This window comes from Dendropsophus ebraccatus, chromosome 14, assembly GCF_027789765.1.
Source record: "Dendropsophus ebraccatus isolate aDenEbr1 chromosome 14, aDenEbr1.pat, whole genome shotgun sequence".
Taxonomy (NCBI): Eukaryota; Metazoa; Chordata; class Amphibia; order Anura; family Hylidae; genus Dendropsophus; species Dendropsophus ebraccatus.
The window spans coordinates 65,191,102-65,212,089 of record NC_091467.1 but is presented as its reverse complement, the minus strand read 5'-3'; the positions used below and the strand labels follow the sequence as shown (position 1 = coordinate 65,212,089).

Here is a 20,988-nt window from a genome sequence, read left to right as displayed (position 1 = left end):
ATACCAAATCATCATTGAAGAGGGTAGACCTCTTCAATTAGGTGGTGCAGAGCTGTGTGTGTATAAAGTGTGCGGTGCAGAGCTGTGTGTGTGTATAAAGGGTGCAGTGCAGAGCTGTGTGTGTATAAAGTGTGCGGGGTACAGAGCTGTGTGTGTATAGAGTGTGCAGAGCTGTGTGTGTATAGATTGTGCAGTGCAGAGCTGTGTGTGTGTATAAAGGGTGCAGTGCAGAGCTGTGTGTGTATAAAGTGTGCGGGGTACAGAGCTGTGTGTGTATAGAGTGTGCAGAGCTGTGTGTGTATAGATTGTGCAGTGCAGAGCTGTGTGTGTATAGAGCGTGCGGTGCAGTGCTGTGTGTGTATAGAGTGTGCTGCAGAGCTGTGTGTATAGAGTGTGCTGCAGAGCTGTGTGTATAGAGCGTGCGGTGCAGTGCTGTGTGTGTATAGAGCGTGCGGTGCAGTGCTGTGTGTGTATAGAGCAGTGATGGCTAACCTTGACACACCAGCTGTTGAAAAACTACAATTCCCATCATACCTGGGCAGCCAAAGCCATATTTTTGGCTGTTCAGGCATGATGGGAATTGTAGTTTTGCAACAGCTGGAGTGTCAAGGTTAGCCATCACTGGTATAGAGTGTGCGGTGCAGGGCTGTGTGTGTATAGAGTGTGCAGTGCAGGGCTGTGTGTGTATAGAGTGTGCTGCAGAGCTGCATGTGTGTATAGAGTGTGCGGTGCAGGGCTGTGTGTGTATAGAGTGTGCAGTGCAGGGCTGTGTGTGTATAGAGTGTGCTGCAGAGCTGCATGTGTGTATAGAGTGTGCGGTGCAGGGCTGTGTGTGTATAGAGTGTGCGGTGCAGGGCTGTGTGTGTATAGAGGGAGCGGTGCAGAGCCATGTGTGTATATAACCTGCCTGACTCCTCCCACACACATGACTGGTCACATGATCATGACATGATCTCAGGTCCTTCAGCCGGTAGTCGGGGCTCGTTTACAGCCCTGCAGGTATGTTGAGAACTTCTATTATTGATCGGTTACAAGTGAGCAGCAATCTGCTACCCCACATCTATATCATAAAAATGAAAGTCTGTCTGTCCTTCTGTCTGTCCTTCTGTCTGTCTGTCCTTCTGTCCTTCTGTCTGTCTGTCCTCTATAGACTTCCAAACGCCTGAACCGTTTGACCCCAAATTTGGCACACAGATACATTGGGTGCCCGAAAAGGTTATTGCGAAGGTCCAGTCCCCGCCAGATGTACAGGAGGGGAGGGGGAGGGGGAAGAGCGGCGCCCCATAGAGATGAATGGGAAAATCTCCACACTGCAAACACAGGGGATATAATTAGCTGCAGCAGAGACGGCAGTTGGAGCCTTAGCAACCAATAGGATTACTGCTTTCATTTTCCCAGGGAGCTGGAAACTAAATGGTTGCTAGGGAAGCAGCCTCACAACATCCACAGTAATAACTGGTAGACCCCCCTACTCCATCTATACAATACATGTATACAGGACCCCCTACTCCATCTATACAGTACATGTATACAGGACCTCCTACTCCATCTATACAGTACGTGTATATACAGGGCACTACAGGTATACAGGACCCCCTACTCCAACTATACAGTACATGTATATACAGAACCCCCTACTCCATCTGTACAGTACATGTATATACAGGGCCCCCTACTCCATCTATACAGTACATGTATACAGGGCCCCCTACTCCATCTATACAGTACATGTATACAGGACCCCCTACTCCATCTATACAGTACATGTATACAAGACCCCCTACTCCATCTATACAGTACATGTATACAGGGCCCCTTCCTCCATCTATACAGTACATGTATACAGGACCCCCTACTCCATCTATACAGTACATGTATACAGGGCCCCCTACTCCATCTATACAGTACATGTATACAGGACCTCCTACTCCATCTATACAGTACATGTATACAGGGCCCCCTACTCCATCTATACAGTACATGTATACATGACAGTATTACCAGCTGCTGCTGCCCTAAGCACTAAACCTGAAGATGCCCCATCCTCACTCACCAATTAGCATCAGGATAGGTAGGTAATAGCTCCACACGTCACATTTAACACCGCTACACCAGGCCTGACCAATACCGCCATACTGTGACTGGATAACACTGCCATACCAGACCTGACCAATACCGCCATACTGTAACTGGATAACACCGCCACACCAGGCCTGACCAATACCACCTTACTGTGACTGGATAACACTGTCATACTACACCTGACCAATACCGCCATACTGTGACTGGATAACACTGTCATACCAGACCTGACCAATACCACCATACTGTGACTGGTTAACACTGCCAGACCTGACTAATACCGCCACACTGTGACTGGGGAACACCGCCACACCAGACCTGACCAATACCGCCATACTGTGACTGGATAATACCGCCAGACCTGACCAATACCGACCCACTGTGACTGAATAACACTGCCATACCAGACCTGACCAATACTGCCATACTGTGAATGGATAACACCAGGTTTTCTGGCAAGTCTGAATGGGAGGGTACTGCCCCTCTGCAAGGTGCTACCACTACAGGTATACAGGACCTCCACCAACTATATACTTCAGGTATACAGGACCTCCACCAACTATATACTACAGGTATACAGGACCCCAAACTATACACTACAGGTATACAGGACCCCAAAACTATACACTACAGGTATACAGAAACTCCACCAACTATATACTACAGGTATATAGGACCCCAAACTATACACTACAGGTATACAGGACCTCAAAACTATATGCTACAGGTATACAGGACCTCCACTAACTCTATACTACAGGTATACAGCACCTTCACCAACTCTATATTACAGGTATACAGGACCCCAAACTTTACACTACAAGTATACAGGACCTCCACCAACTATATACTACAGGTATACAGGACCCCAAACTATATATTACAGGTTTACAGGAACCCAAAACTATACACTACAGGTATACAGGACCTCCACCAACTATATAATACAGGTATACAGCACCCCCACCAACTCTATACTACAGGTATACAGGACCCTAAAGCTATACACTACAGGTATACAGGAACTCCACCAACTATATACTACAGGTATATAGGACCTCCACCAACTCTATACTGCAGTTATACAGAACCCTCAAACTATGCACTAAAGGTATACAGGACCCCCGAACTATATACTACAGGTATACTAGACCTCCACCAATTATACACTACAGGTATCCAGGACCCTCAAACTATAAACTACAGGTATACAAGACCTCCACCAACTATACATTACAGGTATACAGCACCAACTATATACTACAGGTATACAGAACCACGGAACTATACAGTACAGATATACAGGACCTTCACCAACTTTACACTGCAGGTATACAGGACCTCCCTCAACTATACACTACAGGTATACAGCCCCCCCCCAACTACACACTACAAGTATACAGGACCCCCCAACTATACACTATAGGTATACAGCCCCCCCAACTATGCACTAGAGATATGCGAGACCCCTAAAAACTATACACTGTGGGTATACAGAACCCCTCAAGCTATGCACTACAGGTATACACTAATTCCACTGATTAACTCAGATGAAACAACACCTTTAGCTTGGCCTCCTGGGCACCTTAGAACAAATCTAATTAACACACTGACACTTTATACCCGGGCAGTGCCGGGTACATTTTCTAGTACTGTATATAATCGTGCTGCAAGGGCTGTGTATATATATAGTTAGCGATGTCTGTGCATGCCCTTGCCTAATAAGCATAAGATAATAAACTATACATAGCTCTCCGCGCTCCCTGATGTCCTGCTAGCTTTGGCCCACTCCCTGCAGTGTTTGGAGTGACAGGACGCTCAGCCTGGGATAGTGCTGCGGGTAGTTATTGGCTGAACGGCCTGTCACCTCAGACACTGCAAGGAGCAGAAGCTAGCAAGACATCAGGGGAGAGAGATATGTAGTATGACAGTCATCAGCTGTCGGCCATCTTTATTACACGTAGCGATGCGGGCCTGTCAGGACTAAAAAACACGATCAGCCGATAATCGTTGTCTTTATTAGCCTATGTTCCCACTACATATAAACAAGGGCCGTTGTTTTAAATGAAAAACTACAGTGTTTGATCATAGCTTTATACAGAGCGATGATCTGCTTAATCGCCCTGATTCGTCAAATTATTGCTTAGTGAAATAGACGGATCACCCACCGTTGATTCCACCGCACATATCTCTGCCCATGCCACAGACTCCATTCTATGCACAGGCGGATTCCGTGGTCCGCCCAAAGAATGAACAGGTTCCTTCTTTTGGTGGATGGCGGAATCCACCTGTGTATAGAATGCAGTCTGTGGCATGGGCAGAAATGTGAGCAAAGGCAAGCGGGGGAATTGACGGCGGGTGATCCACGGAATCCGTGTAGATAAGTTCTGGCGGATTCCGTCGCCTGTACCAGCTCACGGCCGGGCGCCTTTCCGCTGGCTCTATAGACACCATTCTATGGCCGGGCCAATTCCGCTATCCGGCGAAAGAATTGACATGTCAGTTCTTTCGCAGGAATGCAGAATCCGCCCAACCATAGGTGTCTATGGCACGGGTGGATAGGCGCGCCACTGTGAACGGGTACGAGCCACGGAATCCGCCCAAACTTATCCGCACGGATTCGGTAGTGTGAACCTACCCTTAGAGACTGGGATTTATGTTATTATAGTGCTTGAAAAATCCTGATATTGTAATTCGGATTCTTTATTCTTCTTCTTCCAGCTTTCCTCGGCAATTAATACGGTCCGAACCGCTTTGCGCACAGACTCAGTTTAAAATGCGTTTCAAAGCCCTCAGCGGTGACAGGTGTGCTAAGTATTTTTTGTTTTGATCAGATTTTTCATTTAATAGCAGAACGTCCAGCACAGCTCAAATAGCACAGCGCACAGACTGACCAGCCAAAAGCACTTATGCAAATAGCTGAAATAGAAACTCACAGGCCTGACAACATCCACGCAGTCACATGCCTCCTATTGGACAATAGAAGATGGAAGGTCCTTAAAGATTTTGCCTCGCTGACATAAATACAGATTTCCACAAGATTGTCATGGTAACCAAGCTATTTTCTTATAAGGCTGCTGTTGGTTGTTAAGGAGTCGGTATCAAAGTCACTCTTAAAGGGCCGGCACCAAAGTCTCTCTTAGAGGTGTGTCACTAAAGTCGCTCTTCAAGGGGAGGTACCTAAGTTGCCTTTAATGGGACAGTACATAAGTACATAAAGGGAGAGTACCAAAGTTTCTGTTAAATGGAGGGTATCAAAGGTAAAACTTTCTCTTAAAGGGAATTCACTTTTAAAGGGGCACTCTTTTTCAAGCACTATGAGGGGAGATTTATCAAACTGGTGTAAAGTAGAATTGTCTTAGTTGCCCCCTAGCAACCAATCAGATTCCGCTTTTCATTCCTCACAGAATTTTTGAAAAATGAAAGGTGGAATCTGATTGGTTGCTAGGGGCAACTAAGACAATTCTACTTTAAACCAGTTTGATAAATCTTCTCAAATGTATTTTCTCCTGGAAATGCACATCTAGTTATTATTATTATTATTATTATTATTATTATTATTAAAGATTTATATTGTGACCTGTTTGCGGTCTGTGGCTAGTTGTAAACCCATGCTCATATTAGACTACACCGCTTTCTCCAGGACATACTGCAGATGATAAGTATTGGAAGATTGGAGACTGGAGATTTATAATATAGAATTTTGTTTTTTTTTGCTGAACTATCCCTATATCTATATGTTTTGTAGATATAGTTGGGGTCTTATGTGACCTGGAGGAGCCGCCCTGACATGTTACTCATCTCATGTTACATACAGAATAACACAATACAACTTTTCTATCTCCTCAATTGTTTCCCCTTATTATCAGTTAGTGTATTCTTTTTTATACTTTGGATATTATATGCTTTTTCTATTATCTCTTCTTCCCTTCCAGGTTCCTACAATATAAGATCCTCTCAGTGTAATTTCCTGATTGATCCATCAAGGATGGATCGGGACAGGGACAAGATGGTGGAGGGGATAATAAATCTCACCCTAGAGATATTATTCCAGCTTACTGGAGAGGTGAGGGGGATTCTGGGAGTGATGTCACATGACACCATTCTTCTCTATGTAATAACAGATGGATATGACTGGAGAGGTGAGGGGGATTCTGGGAGTGATGTCACATGACACCATTCTTCTCTATGTAATAACAGATAGATATGACTGGAGAGGTGAGGGGGATTCTGGGAATGTATGTAGTGAGATGTATTACTGTATCCACATAACCAGGATTACACAGTGGTGAAGAAGACCTCTAGTGGGCGCTGTGGGGCCCCTGTGTGTGAGGGATGGGGAAGAACCCTGAGGCCAATCCCGGGGCCCCCACCTCACCCCCTGATACATGAGGAAATCAATGAGCAGAAGATCCTAGAACTCACCAACAAGATGGTGGAGCTGCTGACTGGAGAGGTGAGGAGGCTGCTGGGAATGCTGGGACATTATACAGGAACGCTATGAAGGGATGGGGGGATGACTGTGTGATCATTGTGTGTGTCAGGTTCCTATAAGGTGTCAGGACGTGGCGCTCTATTTCTCCATGGAGGAGTGGGAGTATGTAGAAGGACACAAGGATCAGTACAAGGAGGCCATGATGGAGGATCAGCCGCCCCTCCCATCACCAGGTAATAGACAGGACTACATACACCCCGCCGCTATTTCTCCCTATATACAGAATGGAGCCAGTCTCTCTATGTGTTCCCTACAGTCACATCCAGTAAGAGAACAACACCAGAGAGATGTCCCCGTCCTCTTCTTCCTCAGGATTGTCCAGAAGAGAATCACAATGTCCCCCAGGATGATCAGGTAGCTGGAGATAAGGCTCCATGATGTCTTCCCTATGATGTGTAGAGGGGCTGTGAGGGGCTTGTGTCCGGTCTTATCCTGCAGTATTATATGGGTTATAGCAACACGTAGAAAAGTAGATGGCATGGCCTCAGTTCCATACACGGCAAGCGCTCCGGTCGACCACCAACGTAGCATCCCAGGTGGTGCTCAATCATGAACAGGTAAGATATCCAGGTAATGCAAGTATAGAGGAAAAAGATGGCACTCACCAACAGGGTATAATCATCCGGCTTTATTGAACATCTGAGGATCGGGGGAGGAAGGAGTCGAGTGACCACAGTTTCACGGCAGAACACCACTTTGTCTAACCCCCAGGGGTTACCCCGAGGAGTATAGACAAAGTGGCGTTCTGGCGCAAACTGTGGTCCTTCTTCCCCCGATCCTCAGATGTTCAATAAAGCCGGGTGATTATACCCTGTTGGTGAGTGCCATCTTTTTCCTCTATGCTTGCATTATATAGTTTATATCTTATTGATGCTCATGATAATTTCTGCTCATATGAGACATTTCACACGTCTCCTTCTGACCTTTTGTCGCACAGTTTCTGAATCAGGGTGAAGATCTGAACATGACAGTAAAAGAAGAGACATATATGAGCGGTGATGAGCTTTGTATAGAGGACGTTCCTATAGGTGACAGCCATTATCTCTTACCTTTTTCATTATGTTTTATACTGTACTACTAATACCCCTACACAAGGTCCTCCATCCTAAAAACCTCATGGACCTTGCTAAACCACAGAGGGAAGAAGGTGTGCTTTGTAAGAGGTTTGAATACAGGATCTCACCAGCACAGCTCCAGCAGATAGGGGAAACAGAGGGGATTAACCTTGTTCAACACCAGGGATGCATCTGAATGTCAATTTTTGCATGGACGTACAGTCACATCCTCTGATGAAACGGGCACGGTGATAGCCAGGCACCCTCCACAACTGCTGGGACCCGAGTCGTGTTAGATTCCGGCAGTTAAATCAGTTAAGACAGTTATAGTTGCTGTGGTCAGTACCATACGCCAAAGAGAGGTCACAGTGGGGAGAAGCCATACTTCAACCCCAAATCAAATTTTGTTACACATCTGAGAAGCCACACAGGGGAGAAGACACACATGAGACAACAGTAAGTAAAGAGTATTGAAAAATCATTTAAATTTTTAATTGTGCTACATTTAATACAATTAGTGTATATATATATATATATATATATATATATATATATATACATGTTATAAAATGTCAATATCATTTAGAGGTTATATGATTTTCAAAAATAATACAATCCATTTTTTTCAGCAGATGACCGTATAAGGAGCTCAGATGGACTTCTAATATCCACTGGTAAAGCAGAGAATGGTGGTATCACACAAGATACATATGAGGAGCATGCTGGTATCCCAATTCTAACCTCAACCCTTCACAACAAAGATCAATTACCTGACCCTAGTTTATATTTATCACAGACTGTTAAACATAATAAAAGTCACAGAGGAGATGTTAAACAACAAAGAACTCCAATAGGAAAAAAGATATATTCATGTTCAGAATGTGGAAAATGTTTTAACCGGAAATTCAATCTTGTTACACATCAGAGAATTCACACTGGGGAGAGACCATTTTCGTGCTCAGAATGTGGAAAATGTTTTACCCAGAAATCGGATCTTGTTACACATCAAAGAATTCATACAGGGGTGAAGCCATTTTTGTGTTTAGAATGTGGGAAATATTTCATCCGCAAATCAATCCTTGCCAAACATCAGCAAAGTCACACAGGGGATAAGCCATTTTCATGTTCAGAATGTGGAAAATGTTTCAACCGTAAATCAAACCTTGTTAGGCATCACAGAATTCACACAGGGGTGAAGCCATTTTTGTGTACAGAATGCGGGAAATGTTTCATCCAGAAATTTGGTCTTGTAAAACATCAAAGAATTCACACAGGGGAGAAGCTACTTTCATGTTCAGAATGTGGGAACTGTTTTAACCAGAAATCAAATCTTTTTACACATCAAATAATTCATACAGTGGAGAAGCCATTTTCCTGTTCAGAATGTATAACCTCAACAAAAAGTCCTGCCAAATAAATCCTACTGTGCAACACTTAGACCAACAAACATTAGCTCCTGACGAAGCGAGCGAAACATACGTCGGGCCTCTGTGCCAGGCGGGCGGTAGGATTTCAGTGTGGTTCTTCCTTTTTTGTGTTCACTCATTAATTAGTTTTTTACTCCTTATGTGTATGGTTGTAATGCCTGTGGTTCTTACACTGACACTATTACGGTGATTAACCTATGTAGGGGTTGCGTACAGCCCCCCTCTTTTTCTAAATCCATTAAGTGAGCTTTGTAGTTAGGAGTTCTTTTTATTTATGTTCCTGAGTGGTTTTTTATCAGGCACAAGTTTCCATGTAAACAGTGATCACTAGATGGTGATGTTGCATTAACATCCACCTGATTAACTAACTTTTACACTCCACTTTTGACTACCATATACCACACTGATATTTCTCCCCCCCGTCTGGTTTTGACCTCTGTGTTTTATCCCATATCTCATTCTGTGTAATTGTATTTATTTATACTTTCTAATAAAGACTTTTGTTATACTTTTCTAAACATTTGTGCAAGTTCTTCTGTTTGGTTTGTTGTTCAGAATGTAGCAAAAACATAGGAGAATTCACATAGGGCAGAAACCATGTTCTGATTGTAAATATCTGAATTCAACGTAATCATGTCACCCATTGAGATATCTATGCAATAAAGACTTTTGGACTATAAACCTAGAAAATCAATAAAATTTTATATTTTTGTAGTTATTGAAGCACACTGACTCTCAATAGTAACATTTTTTAAATGTTTTTTATACTATTATAAAATACTCCAGAAAACCGAACGGGCACAGATTCGCCCCTTCTCCCTGGTGTACGCCTGCTCTATCCCTTGTGGGGGCACAGCAAGGTGGGGAGGAGGCGTGGCCTCCTCCCGCGCCTCATTTACCATGATATGCCTGCTCCTAGGGGTAAATCATGATCCAAATCTACACCTGCTGGTACGAGGTGCCCGACCTCCGTACCCCCCAACGATCTCCATATTGGCCTCCTGCTCCTTTGTTATGAATAGAACTGTGGGTATGGCACGTGATCTGCACTCAGCTCATTTCTATAGAGCCCACAGAAAGAGCTGAGAACAGCGCTCAGCTCTTTCAGGTGGCTCCATAGGAATGAATAGAGCCGCGGGTTACATGCCGTACCACCTCCAACTCACTGCCAACACCGCAGCCCTGTTTAAAGGAGAAGTACGGCAAAAATGTTTATTAAAGTATTGTATTGCCTCCCAAAAGTTAGACAAATCACCAATACACACTTATGGGAAATGCTTATAAAGTGCTTTTTTCCCTGCACTTACTACTGCATCAAGGCTTCACTTCCTGGATAAAGGGGTGATGTCACTTCCTGGATAAAGGGGTGATGTCACTTCCTGGATAACATGGTGATGTCTCTTCCTGGATAACATGGTGATGTCACTTCCTGGATAACATGGTGATGTCTCTTCCTGGATAACATGGTGATGTCACTTCCTGGATAATATGGTGATGTCACTTCCTGGATAACATGGTGATGTCCCTTCCTGGATAACATGGTGATGTCACTTCCTGGATAAAAATGGTGATGTCACTTCCTGGATAACATGGTGATGTCACGATGCAACTCCCAGAGCTGTGCGAGCTGTGGCTGCTGGAGAGGATGATAGCAGGGGGACACAGGGCACTGGAGGGAAACTGAGCATCCCCCTGCCATCATCCTCTCCAGCAGCCACAGCCCACACAGCTCTGGGATCGGGTCGTGACATCACCATGTTATCCAGGAAGTGACATAACCATGTTATGCAGGAAGTGACATCACCATGTTATGCAGGAAGTGACATCACCATCTCTCCAACACAGGAGCCAGAAGCAACAAACTCTGCAAGCTAAGTACTTCTATATTGTATTGTGAGCGAGTTTTGGAGCGTGCGAGTTTTTGATCTGAAGTGTGTTTTTGTCTCAAGTGTGGGACTTTAATATTCTGGGACTTTAGATTCGGGGAGTTTTAGAGGAAAACAAATTGTTTATTTGCTTTTGAACACATTGTTTGCTTTTGTTGCTTGTTTGTTTTTTCTTTCTTTATACATAATATCCCCATATAAATGAGCGCCATGTTTGACAATGCGGCCCAATGTACATCTTGTGCGATGTATGCAATCCTTGATCAACCGATCGAGGGTGCATACCATTGTGGGAGATGTGTGCATGTTGCTGGTTTGGAAGCCCAGATCCTGGATCTAAATGAGCAGCTGCAACGATTGAGATGCATTGGCAAACTGGAAAGGGGTCTGCTTCTGACTGAGCAAGCACTCCAAGGGGTAGATGGGGGAGAGAGTGATAGCATGGAGGTACAGGAGGAAGAGGCAGCTAGTTGGGTCACAGTTAGAAAAAGGGGTAGAGGGAAGAGTGTGAGGGAGGCCAGTCCTGATCTGGCACACCCCAACAAGTTTGCCAAATTGGCGGATGAGGGGGATGTTGATTCAGGGGTGGCATTGCTGCAGCAGGACACTGCCTCTGAAAGCCAGGGGGGTGTCTGCTCCAGTAAGGTGGGAAACAGGAGTTCAGGGCAGGCCAGGCAGGTACTGGTAGTGGGGGACTCAATTATTAGGGGGACAGACAGGGCAATCTGTCACAAAGACCGGGATCGTCGAACAGTGTGTTGCCTTCCTGGCGCTCGAGTTCGTCACATCGCGGATCGGGCTGACAGATTACTGGGAGGGGCTGGCGATGACCCAGCAGTCATGGTGCACATTGGCACCAATGATAAAGTTAGAGGTAGGTGGCGGGTCCTTAAAAATGATTTCAGGGACTTAGGCAGGAAGCTTAAAACTAGGACCTCCAAGGTGATATTTTCCGAAATATTACCTGTACCACGAGCCACACCTGAGAGACAGCGGGAGATTAGGGAGGTAAATAAGTGGCTCAAGAGCTGGTGTAGGGTAGAGGGGTTTGGGTTCATGGAGAACTGGGCCGACTTCTCGGTCGGTTACAGGCTCTACGGTAGGGACGGGCTGCATCTCAATGGGGAGGGTGCAGCCGTGCTGGGGGAGAAGATGGCTAAGAGGTTGGAGGAGTGTTTAAACTAGGGACCGGGGGGGAGGGCAACTACAATATAGTAAGTAAAGACAGAGTAGATGGAGAGCTGGGCCTAGATTATGGAACTGGGGGTGGAGCGGCGGGAGGGGTTAGAATAGTCACTAGTGATAAAAGGAAAGGGAATATGGACAAATATATTAAATGTATGTATACTAATGCTCGAAGCCTCACTAATAAAGCTGAGGAATTAGAACTCATAATGGTTGAAGAGAAATATGATATAGTGGGGATAAGCGAGACATGGCTGGATGAGACCTATGACTGGGCCGTTAATATCCAGGGTTATAGTCTATTCAGAAATAACCGTAAAAATAAGAAAGGGGGAGGGGTCTGTCTATATGTTAAATCATGCCTTAAGCCTATTCTGCGGGAGGATATATGTGATGATAATGTGGAGTCTCTTTGGGTAGAAATAAGGGGAGGGACGAAGAATAATAAAATTCTTATAGGAGTGAGTTATAAACCTCCAAGTATAGTGGAAGAGTCAGAAAATCTTCTTATAAGACAAATAGATGCGGCAGCGAAGCAGGGGGAAGTCATTATTATGGGGGACTTTAACTACCCAAATATCAACTGGAAAGCAGAAACCTGCAGCTCCAGGAAGGGAAGCGTGTTTTTGGAAATAGTAAAAGATAATTACCTTTCCCAACTAGTAGAGGAACCAACAAGAGGGGGGGCCCTTCTGGACCTGATCTTAACCAATAGGCCAGACAGAATATCAAAAATAGAGGTGGGGGGTCACCTAGGTAATAGTGACCATAACATAGTAAGTTTTCAATTATCCTTCAATAAAATGATTAGCAAAGGGGCTACAAAAACATTAAATTTCAGGAAGGCTAATTTCCAAAAACTAAGAGAGGACCTTGGGAACATAGACTGGGACAATGCCTTCAGAAATAAAAGTACACAAGAGAAATGGGACATATTTAAGAGCATCCTGGGTAAATCGTGTGAACGACACATACCATATGGGAATAAACGTAGTAGAAATAAGAGAAATCCAATGTGGTTAACTACAGCTGTAAGGGGTGCAATAAATGATAAGAAACAAGCATTCAGACAACTAAAACAAGAAGGTAGTGGGGAAGCATTGAGCAACTATAGACAGAAGAATAGAATGTGTAAAACGCAAATAAAAGAAGCAAAAATAGCAACAGAAAGAAGGATAGCCAAAGAAAGTAAAACAAATCCCAAAATGTTCTTCACCTATATAAATAACAAAAGACTTAAAACCGAAAATGTTGGTCCCCTCAAAAATAATCTGGGTGTAATGGTGGAGGGGGAAGAGGAAAAGGCCAATCTACTAAATACATTCTTCTCTACTGTATTCACAGAGGAGAATCCCATAACAAACGATATGACTAGGGATAATGTTAATCCTCCCATAAATCTCACCTGCCTAACACAACAAGAAGTGGGGAAACGACTTAAAAATATTAAAATCCATAAGTCACCGGGCCCAGAAGGTATCCATCCTAGAGTTTTGCAAGAATTAAATACTGTGTTAGACAGACCGTTATTCCTATTATTTAAAGATTCTATTACGACAGGGATTCTTCCACAGGACTGGCGCATAGCTAATGTGGTACCGATATTCAAGAAGGGGTCAAGGAGTGATCCTGGAAACTACAGGCCCGTAAGTCTAACATCTATAGTAGGTAAAGTATTTGAGGGGATTGTAAGAGATGCTATACTGGAGTATCTTAATGAAAATAATCTTATGACTCAGCACCAGCATGGATTTATGAGGGATCGGTCCTGTCAGACTAATCTGATCGGCTTCTATGAAGAGGTAAGTTATAGACTGGACCTGGGGGAGGCTGTGGATGTTGTGTATCTGGACTTTTCAAAGGCATTTGATACTGTGCCGCATGAAAGGTTGGTCTACAAAATGAGGATGCTGGGACTCGGGGAAAACGTATGCAAATGGGTAAGTAACTGGTTGTGTGATAGAAAACAGAGGGTGGTCATTGATGGAACATATTCAGATTGGGTTTTAGTTACTAGTGGGGTACCACAGGGGTCAGTGTTGGGTCCACTTCTTTTTAATATTTTTATTAATGATCTTGTAGAGGGGCTACAGAGCAGAATCTCCATTTTTGCAGATGATACTAAACTGGGTAAAGTAATCAGTACAGAGGAGGATAATATCATATTACAGAGGGATTTGGAGAAGCTGGAGGCTTGGGCGGAGAAATGGCAAATGAAGTTTAATGTGGATAAATGTAAGGTTATGCATTTGGGCCATAGAAATAATAAGTACAGTTATGTGCTAAATAATAAAACACTGGGTAAAACTACTTCCGAAAAGGACCTGGGGGTATTGGTGGACAGTAAACTCAACTTTAGTGATCAGTGCCAGGCAGCAGCTGCCAAGGCTAATAAAATAATGGGATGCATCAAAAGAGGTATAGATGCTAAAGATGAGAACATAGTTTTGCCTCTTTATAAATCACTGGTCAGACCACACTTGGAATACTGTGTACAGTTTTGGGCACCGGTATATAAGAAGGACACAGCTGACCTAGAGCGGGTGCAGAGGAGGGCAACAAAGGTCATTAAGGGAATGGGTGGGTTACAGTACCAGGACAGGTTATCACGCTTGGGGTTATTTACGCTAGAAAAAAGACGTCTTAGGGGCGATCTGATCACAATGTACAAATATATGAATGGACAGTACAGAGATTTTTGTAGTGGTCTTTTTACTCCTAGGTCTGTAACAATGACAAGGGGGCATCCTCTACGTCTAGAGGAAAGAAGATTTCATCATCAGCATCGACGCGGGTTCTTTACTGTACGAGCGGTAAGACTGTGGAACTCTCTGCCACATGATGTTGTCATGGCTGATTCAGTAAATAAGTTCAAGGGAGGCCTGGATGCTTTTCTTGAACAATATAATATTACAAGTTATGGGCATTAGATTTCTGGTGATACGTTGATCCGGGGATTGTTCTGGTTGCCATTGCAGTCGGGGGAGGGGGGAGGGGGGGGGGAGTTTCTCCCTGTGGTGGGGCGTTTGTCTTCTGCCTCATAGGGGTTTTTCGCCTTCCTGGATCAACACAGTAGGATTTTCCTAGGTTGAACCTGATGGACTCTTGTCTTCTTTCAACCTTGTTTACTATGTTACTATGTTACTATGTTACCATGTTATGCAGGAAGTGACATCACCATGTTATGCAGGAAGTAACATCACCATGTTATCCAGAAAGTCACATCACCATGTTATCCAGGAAGTCACATCACCATGTTATCCAGGAAGTGAAGCCTTGATGCAGTAGTAAGTGCAGGGAAAAAAGCATTTTATAAGCATTTCCCGTAATAAGTGTATATTGGTAATTTGCATAACTTTTGGGGGGCAATACATTACTTTAATAACAATTTTTGTCAGACTTCTCCTTTAAGACGAATTTTTCCAAATGCACAGGGGTACATTGACTTGGTTCGGGTGATGCTTCATTTTCAAGATGAATGTGCTTCCTTATCTACTTTATTTATTCCAGTCTCTTCCCATCAGTATACCCCTGTCCTACTTCCGCCAACTCTCCCCCTTCAGTCTTATTCCCATGTTCCGTGTTTCGCACGGAACACAGGCATGGAAGGCCTGTACCGGATTCCCCCCCCCCCCCCAACATTGCAGCATGTCTGATACGATGCTGGGAGCAGGCGAACTGTATGAATGTATGGATATGCACTGTTCTGTGATGACAAAAGCCGCACAACACTGAACGTGGGAATAAGGCCTTACTCACAAAATAAATATGGGCCCATAAATTGGCCAAGGTCATTTTATACCGCCAAGACTCGGGGCAGGGTGGGTCTTACCAACATCTATCACTACTACATTGTGGCTCTCTCTCCAGTGTATTTGATTGGCACAGACATGCCACAACTAAACTGCGTGAATGTTGAAGCTGCCCTCTCACTCATCGCTCTCCTAGCAGCCCGCTGGTTTCCCTGACATAAGCACCTCTCTTCTGGTTTCATAGCGCCACAGCCCTCACCACTCTTCCGTTTCCTGTGCAATCCAGCTTTTCCATCAGGCCTGGACCAAGTGGTCTAAGGCAGGTAAGTTCAGAGCTAGGACCTTCCTCTTTCCTTTCCTGGCCCTGGCTTCCCCTCTCCTCTGTCACAGAGCTATCGGACCCCTGTTCTCTAGGATTCTGGAGAGCTCTTCAATTACATCCTCTTCTCCTTTCTCTCCGTCATTCACTTTCATCTTTTCTAGACCATGCTGGGCTCCCTCCCGCAGCCACCTAGCCCCCTATTCCTGACTTCTTGGGAAGGGACAAAATATAAGACAGCGCTCCGTAGTGTAATTTAGACAGGGCGGTCGAAGTGGTGAAAGAGAGTACATGGAACTCTCACCTGAGAAGGTTGTGCTGGTGTAAGGCCACTCCTGACTAATCCCCACAGTCAGTATCCTTCTCCACTCCAAGGCAGGTAAAACAGGCGCAGACACGTGATAAAGAGACCGGACCGGCCTCGAAACGCGTTGTGTCGTTGGCATAATTATTTTAATAAATTTTATGATATTTTATATCACTATTACTTCTTAGGAAGGGGACCTAGACCTCTCTCTTTCTGCAGAGTTGCCCCAAACTGGTTCCCTTCTTGAAGGGGGTATAGCGCTTAGCTTCTACCTTCCCAGATTATCAGCTTCCATTCACCCCTGCTTACCTCCTCCTGCACATCTCCGACCTCGCCATAAGGACTTGTTGTCACTCTGTGCTACACCACCTTCTCGCTAGACCCTGTATACTGGCCCTTTGGAGGAGCCCTGATGTTTTGACCATCTCTAGTTGGCTGCGTAGAGTCGAGGACATTAGGAGAATGGAAGATCTCATGGCTCAGCTTCACGACCACTCTGCTACTTCCTCACATGGTACTCTTGGGACCAGTTCACTGAATCTACCGAATACAAAACTCTTCTGGCTCAGTGAGGGATACATACCCGCCCATCCCTTCCTTGCCCACCTCCGTTTTTTTCTTTCTTTTTCTTTATTCCATCCCCTTTTCTGACTGCATACAAAGCCTGGCCCCTATCGGCGTTGCTGAGTGTTTCTAGAATGAACCTGTTTTTCTGACCGCTGCTATACGTTTCAGATGTTGTACCGTCTTGTACCTAACTCAATACATTTTATAAAAATGCTTCTGAAGCATATATCATTGCTTTCCTGTCTACCCCAGTTGTAAAACCACCAAAAATCTGTTTTGTGGGTATATAATCATTTCCTCTTCCATGTACTCTCACTACTTCCTAGTTGAGCACTTTCTCAGTACTAGAATTCGGCTAGGTTCACACTGCGTTTTCAGCATCCGTTTAACGCATCCGTTTTTTTTAAAAAATGCATGAAAAACGGATTGCAAAAAATGGATTCATTTGTGTGCATCCGTTTTTCCATTGACTTCCATTATAAAAAAAAAACGGATCCGTTTTTTTTGGCGGACCAAAACGGACCAAAAAACGTTGCTGACTCTATTTTTCTGGACGTTAAAAAAAACGGATCCGTTAAACGGATGCTGAAAACGCAGTGTGAACCTAGCCTTCCCAGAATACATTGCTTCCCTCAGCTGTTCATCACAGCCCTCCTGCCCCATCTACTCTCCTCCTTCCAATCCTCTGCTCAGAGCCGCTGTAGAACATTGCACTTATTATTCATACCCTGCCTTCTCCTCTGCCTGTGCCATTATTCATCACCATGTTAACACCACATTCCTTCCTAAATGTCCCAAAAGGGTATGTTCACACTCTGCTGATCTGCTGTGGATATGACAGGTAGATGATGTTGATGTAGACTAGAGGGGCTGGGCAGAGGTGGTGACATACACAAATGCTTGAAGACAAATACAAGGTTTTACATGGCTGAAAAAATGTCTTTCTCACAGTCAGGCTGTTCTACATATCCCAGATTGGAGCTCGGTGCTTGAAAATTTGATACATTTGCAGATTTTCGTAACAATGGCTACTTCATTAATTTTTCGAACTCTTCAGCCTGTGCTTGGTGTTGTACTTTCAGTGTTGAGGAGTATATGTATCTAGCAGTGGTAGGGGGTATAAGATGCTTTCGGAACTCTTAGGGTGGGTTCAGACTGAGGAATTCTCTCGGAAAATGTCCGCGAAATTCCGTCAGCTGTCCGCCCGCACGGGCACGCGCTTTTCCTAAAAATATAGATCTGGTAGATTCACGCTAGCTGAACTTTTCTTAAGGGCACTTGCACACTGAGCAATAGACGAAAAATTGAAGAGAAAAGTTTCCAGCTTGAAATTCCTCGCCTACTCAGCTTTGGCAGAATAGAAGCAGAATTCAGGCGGAATTCAAGCAGAATTCAAGTCCCATTGACTTTTATAGGATTCCTCTAAAATATGTACAGAGCAATGTCACATTGTGTTCAATGGGATTTCCAATGGGATTTGTGGAATTTACGTGCGAAATGTTCCCCACAAATCCGCTTTCCCAGTTTCCCAGAACTGAATCCAGCTTTTCCCAGCACCCAGGGAGGAGCGGCGGTGAGGTAGAAGGCAGCAGCTGATGAGCTGATTGCAGAGATAACAAAGTGCTTTACTTCATTATTACTGTAAATTTGCTCTGCTCTAGTTTCCACCACTGTGTATTCTGACCTGGGCTCTATTCTATTTAAAAAGCTGTGTGTATAGAGCGTGCGGTGCAGAGCTGTGTGTGTATAGAGCGTGCGGTGCAGAGCTGTGTGTGTATAGAGGGTGCGGTGCAGAGCTGTGTGTGTATAGAGCGTGCGGTGCAGAGCTGTGTGTGTATAGAGCGTGTGGTGCAGAGCTGTGTGTGTATAGAGCGTGAGGTGCAGAGCTGTGTGTGTATAGAGCGTGCGGTGCAGAGCTGTGTGTGTATAGAGCGTGTGGTGCAGAGCTGTGTGTGTATAGAGCATGTGGTGCGGAGCTGTTTGTGTATAGAGTGTGCGCTGCAGAGCTGTGTGTGTAGAGCATGCGGTGCAGAGCTGTGAGTCTATAGAGCGTGTGGTGCGGAGCTGTTTGTGTGTGTGTATAGAGCACGCAGTGAGGTGCTGTATGTATATAGTTTGGTGCAGAGCTGTTTGTGTGTATAGAGGATGCAGTGCATAACGATGTGTGTATAGTGTGGTGCAGAGCTGTTTGTGTGTATAGAGCATGCAGTGCATAACCATGTGTGTATAGAGCATACCGTGCGGAGCAGTGTGTGTATATAGAGCGTGCAGTGAGAGCTGTGTGTGTATAGAGCGTGCGGTGAGAGCTGTGTGTGTATAGAGCGTGCGGTGAGAGCTGTGTGTGTATAGAGCGTGCTGTGCAGAGCTGTGTGTGTGTATAGAGCGTGCAGTAAGGAGCTGTGTGTGTACAGAGCATGCTATGCGGAGCTGTATGTGTATAGAGGGTGCCGTACAGAGCTGTGTGTGTATACAGCGTGCGAAGTGCAGAGCTTTGTGTATAGAGTGTGCTGTGAGGAGCTCTGTGGGTATAGAGTGTGTGGTGCGGAGTTGTGTGTGTGTATGGAGCGTGCTGTGCAGAGCTGTATGTGTATAAAGTGAACAGTGCAGAGCTGTGTGTATAGAGCATGCGGTGCAGAGCTGTGTGTGTATAGAGCGTGCGGTGCAGAGCTGTGTATATAGAGCGTGCGGTGCAGAGCTGTGTGTGTATAGAGTGTGAGGTGCAGAGCTGTGTGTGTATAGAGCGTGTGGTGGAGAGCTATGTGTGTATAGAGCGTGCATTGCAGAGCTGTGTGTGTATATAGCGTGTGGTGGAGAGCTGTGTGTGTATAGAGCGTGCGGTGCAGAGCTGTGTGTGTATAGAGCGTGCAGTGCAGAGCTGTGTGTGTATAGACTGTGCGGTGCGGAGCTGTGTGTGTATAGAGCGTGTGGTGGAGAGCTGTGTGTGTATAGAGCGTGCAGTGCAGAGCTGTGTGTGTATAGACTGTGCGGTGCGGAGCTGTGTGTGTATAGAGAGTGTGGTGGAGAGCTGTGTGTTTATAGAGCGTGCAGTGCAGAGCTGTGTGTGTATAGACTGTGCGGTGCAGAGCTGTGTGTGTATAGAGCGTGTGGTGGAGAGCTGTGTGTGTATAGAGCGTGCAGTGCAGAGCTGTGTGTGTACATAGCGTGTGGTGGAGAGCTGTGTGTGTATAGAGCGTGCGGTGCAGAGCTGTGTGTATAGAGCGTGCAGTGCAGAGCTGTGTGTGTATAGACTGTGCGGTGCGGAGCTGTGTGTGTATAGAGCGTGTGGTGGAGAGCTGTGTGTGTATAGACTGTGCGGTGCAGAGCTGTGTGTGTATAGACTGTGCGGTGCAGAGCTGTGTGTGTATAGAGTGTGCGGTGCAGAGCTGTGTGTGTATAGAGCGTGTGGTGCAGAGCTGTGTGTGTATAGACTGTGCGGTGCAGAGCTGTGTGTGTATAGACTGTGTGTGTATAGACTGTGCGGTGCAGAGCTGTGTGTGTATAGAGCGTGCGGTGCAGAGCTGTGTGTGTATAGAGCGTGCGGTGCAGAGCTGTGTGTATAGAGCGTGCGGTGCAGAGCTGTGTGTGTATAGAGCGTGTGGTGGAGAGCTGTGTGTGTATAGAGCGTGCGGTGCAGAGCTGTGTGTATAGAGCGTGCGGTGCAGAGCTGTGTGTGTATAGAGGGTGTGGTGAAGAGCTGTGTGTGTATAGACTGTGCGGTGCAGAGCTGTGTGTGTATAGAGCGTGCAGTGCAGAGCTGTGTGTGTATAGAGCGTGCGGTGCAGAGCCGTGTGTGTATAGAGGGTGTGGTGCAGAGCTGTGTGTGTATAGAGGGTGCGGTGCAGAGCTGTGTGTGTATAGAGGGTGCGGTGCAGAGCTGTGTGTGTATAGAGCGTGCGGTGCAGAGCTGTGTGTG

General features: G+C 45.3%; 1 protein-coding gene across 6 annotated transcripts in view; it reads left to right on the top strand.

The window, feature by feature from the left end:
• Window positions 1–20,988, top strand: part of LOC138772471 (zinc finger protein 665-like) — a 49,850-nt gene that overhangs the window by 16,164 nt on the left and 12,698 nt on the right. The window contains exons 1-8 of one of the 6 annotated variants that reach the window (XM_069952887.1): window positions 940–999; window positions 4,804–5,131; window positions 6,018–6,148; window positions 6,359–6,538; window positions 6,627–6,750; window positions 6,834–6,931; window positions 7,515–7,605; window positions 8,262–9,021. The exons of the other annotated variants lie outside the window; for them this stretch is intronic. Of the exons in view, the coding sequence (XP_069808988.1) occupies window positions 6,071–6,148; window positions 6,359–6,538; window positions 6,627–6,750; window positions 6,834–6,931; window positions 7,515–7,605; window positions 8,262–9,021 (1,331 nt within the window). The 5' untranslated portion in view covers window positions 940–999; window positions 4,804–5,131; window positions 6,018–6,070. Of the gene's footprint in view, window positions 1–939; window positions 1,000–4,803; window positions 5,132–6,017; window positions 6,149–6,358; window positions 6,539–6,626; window positions 6,751–6,833; window positions 6,932–7,514; window positions 7,606–8,261; window positions 9,022–20,988 lie in introns of those variants that run through there. 6 annotated transcript variants of the gene reach the window in all.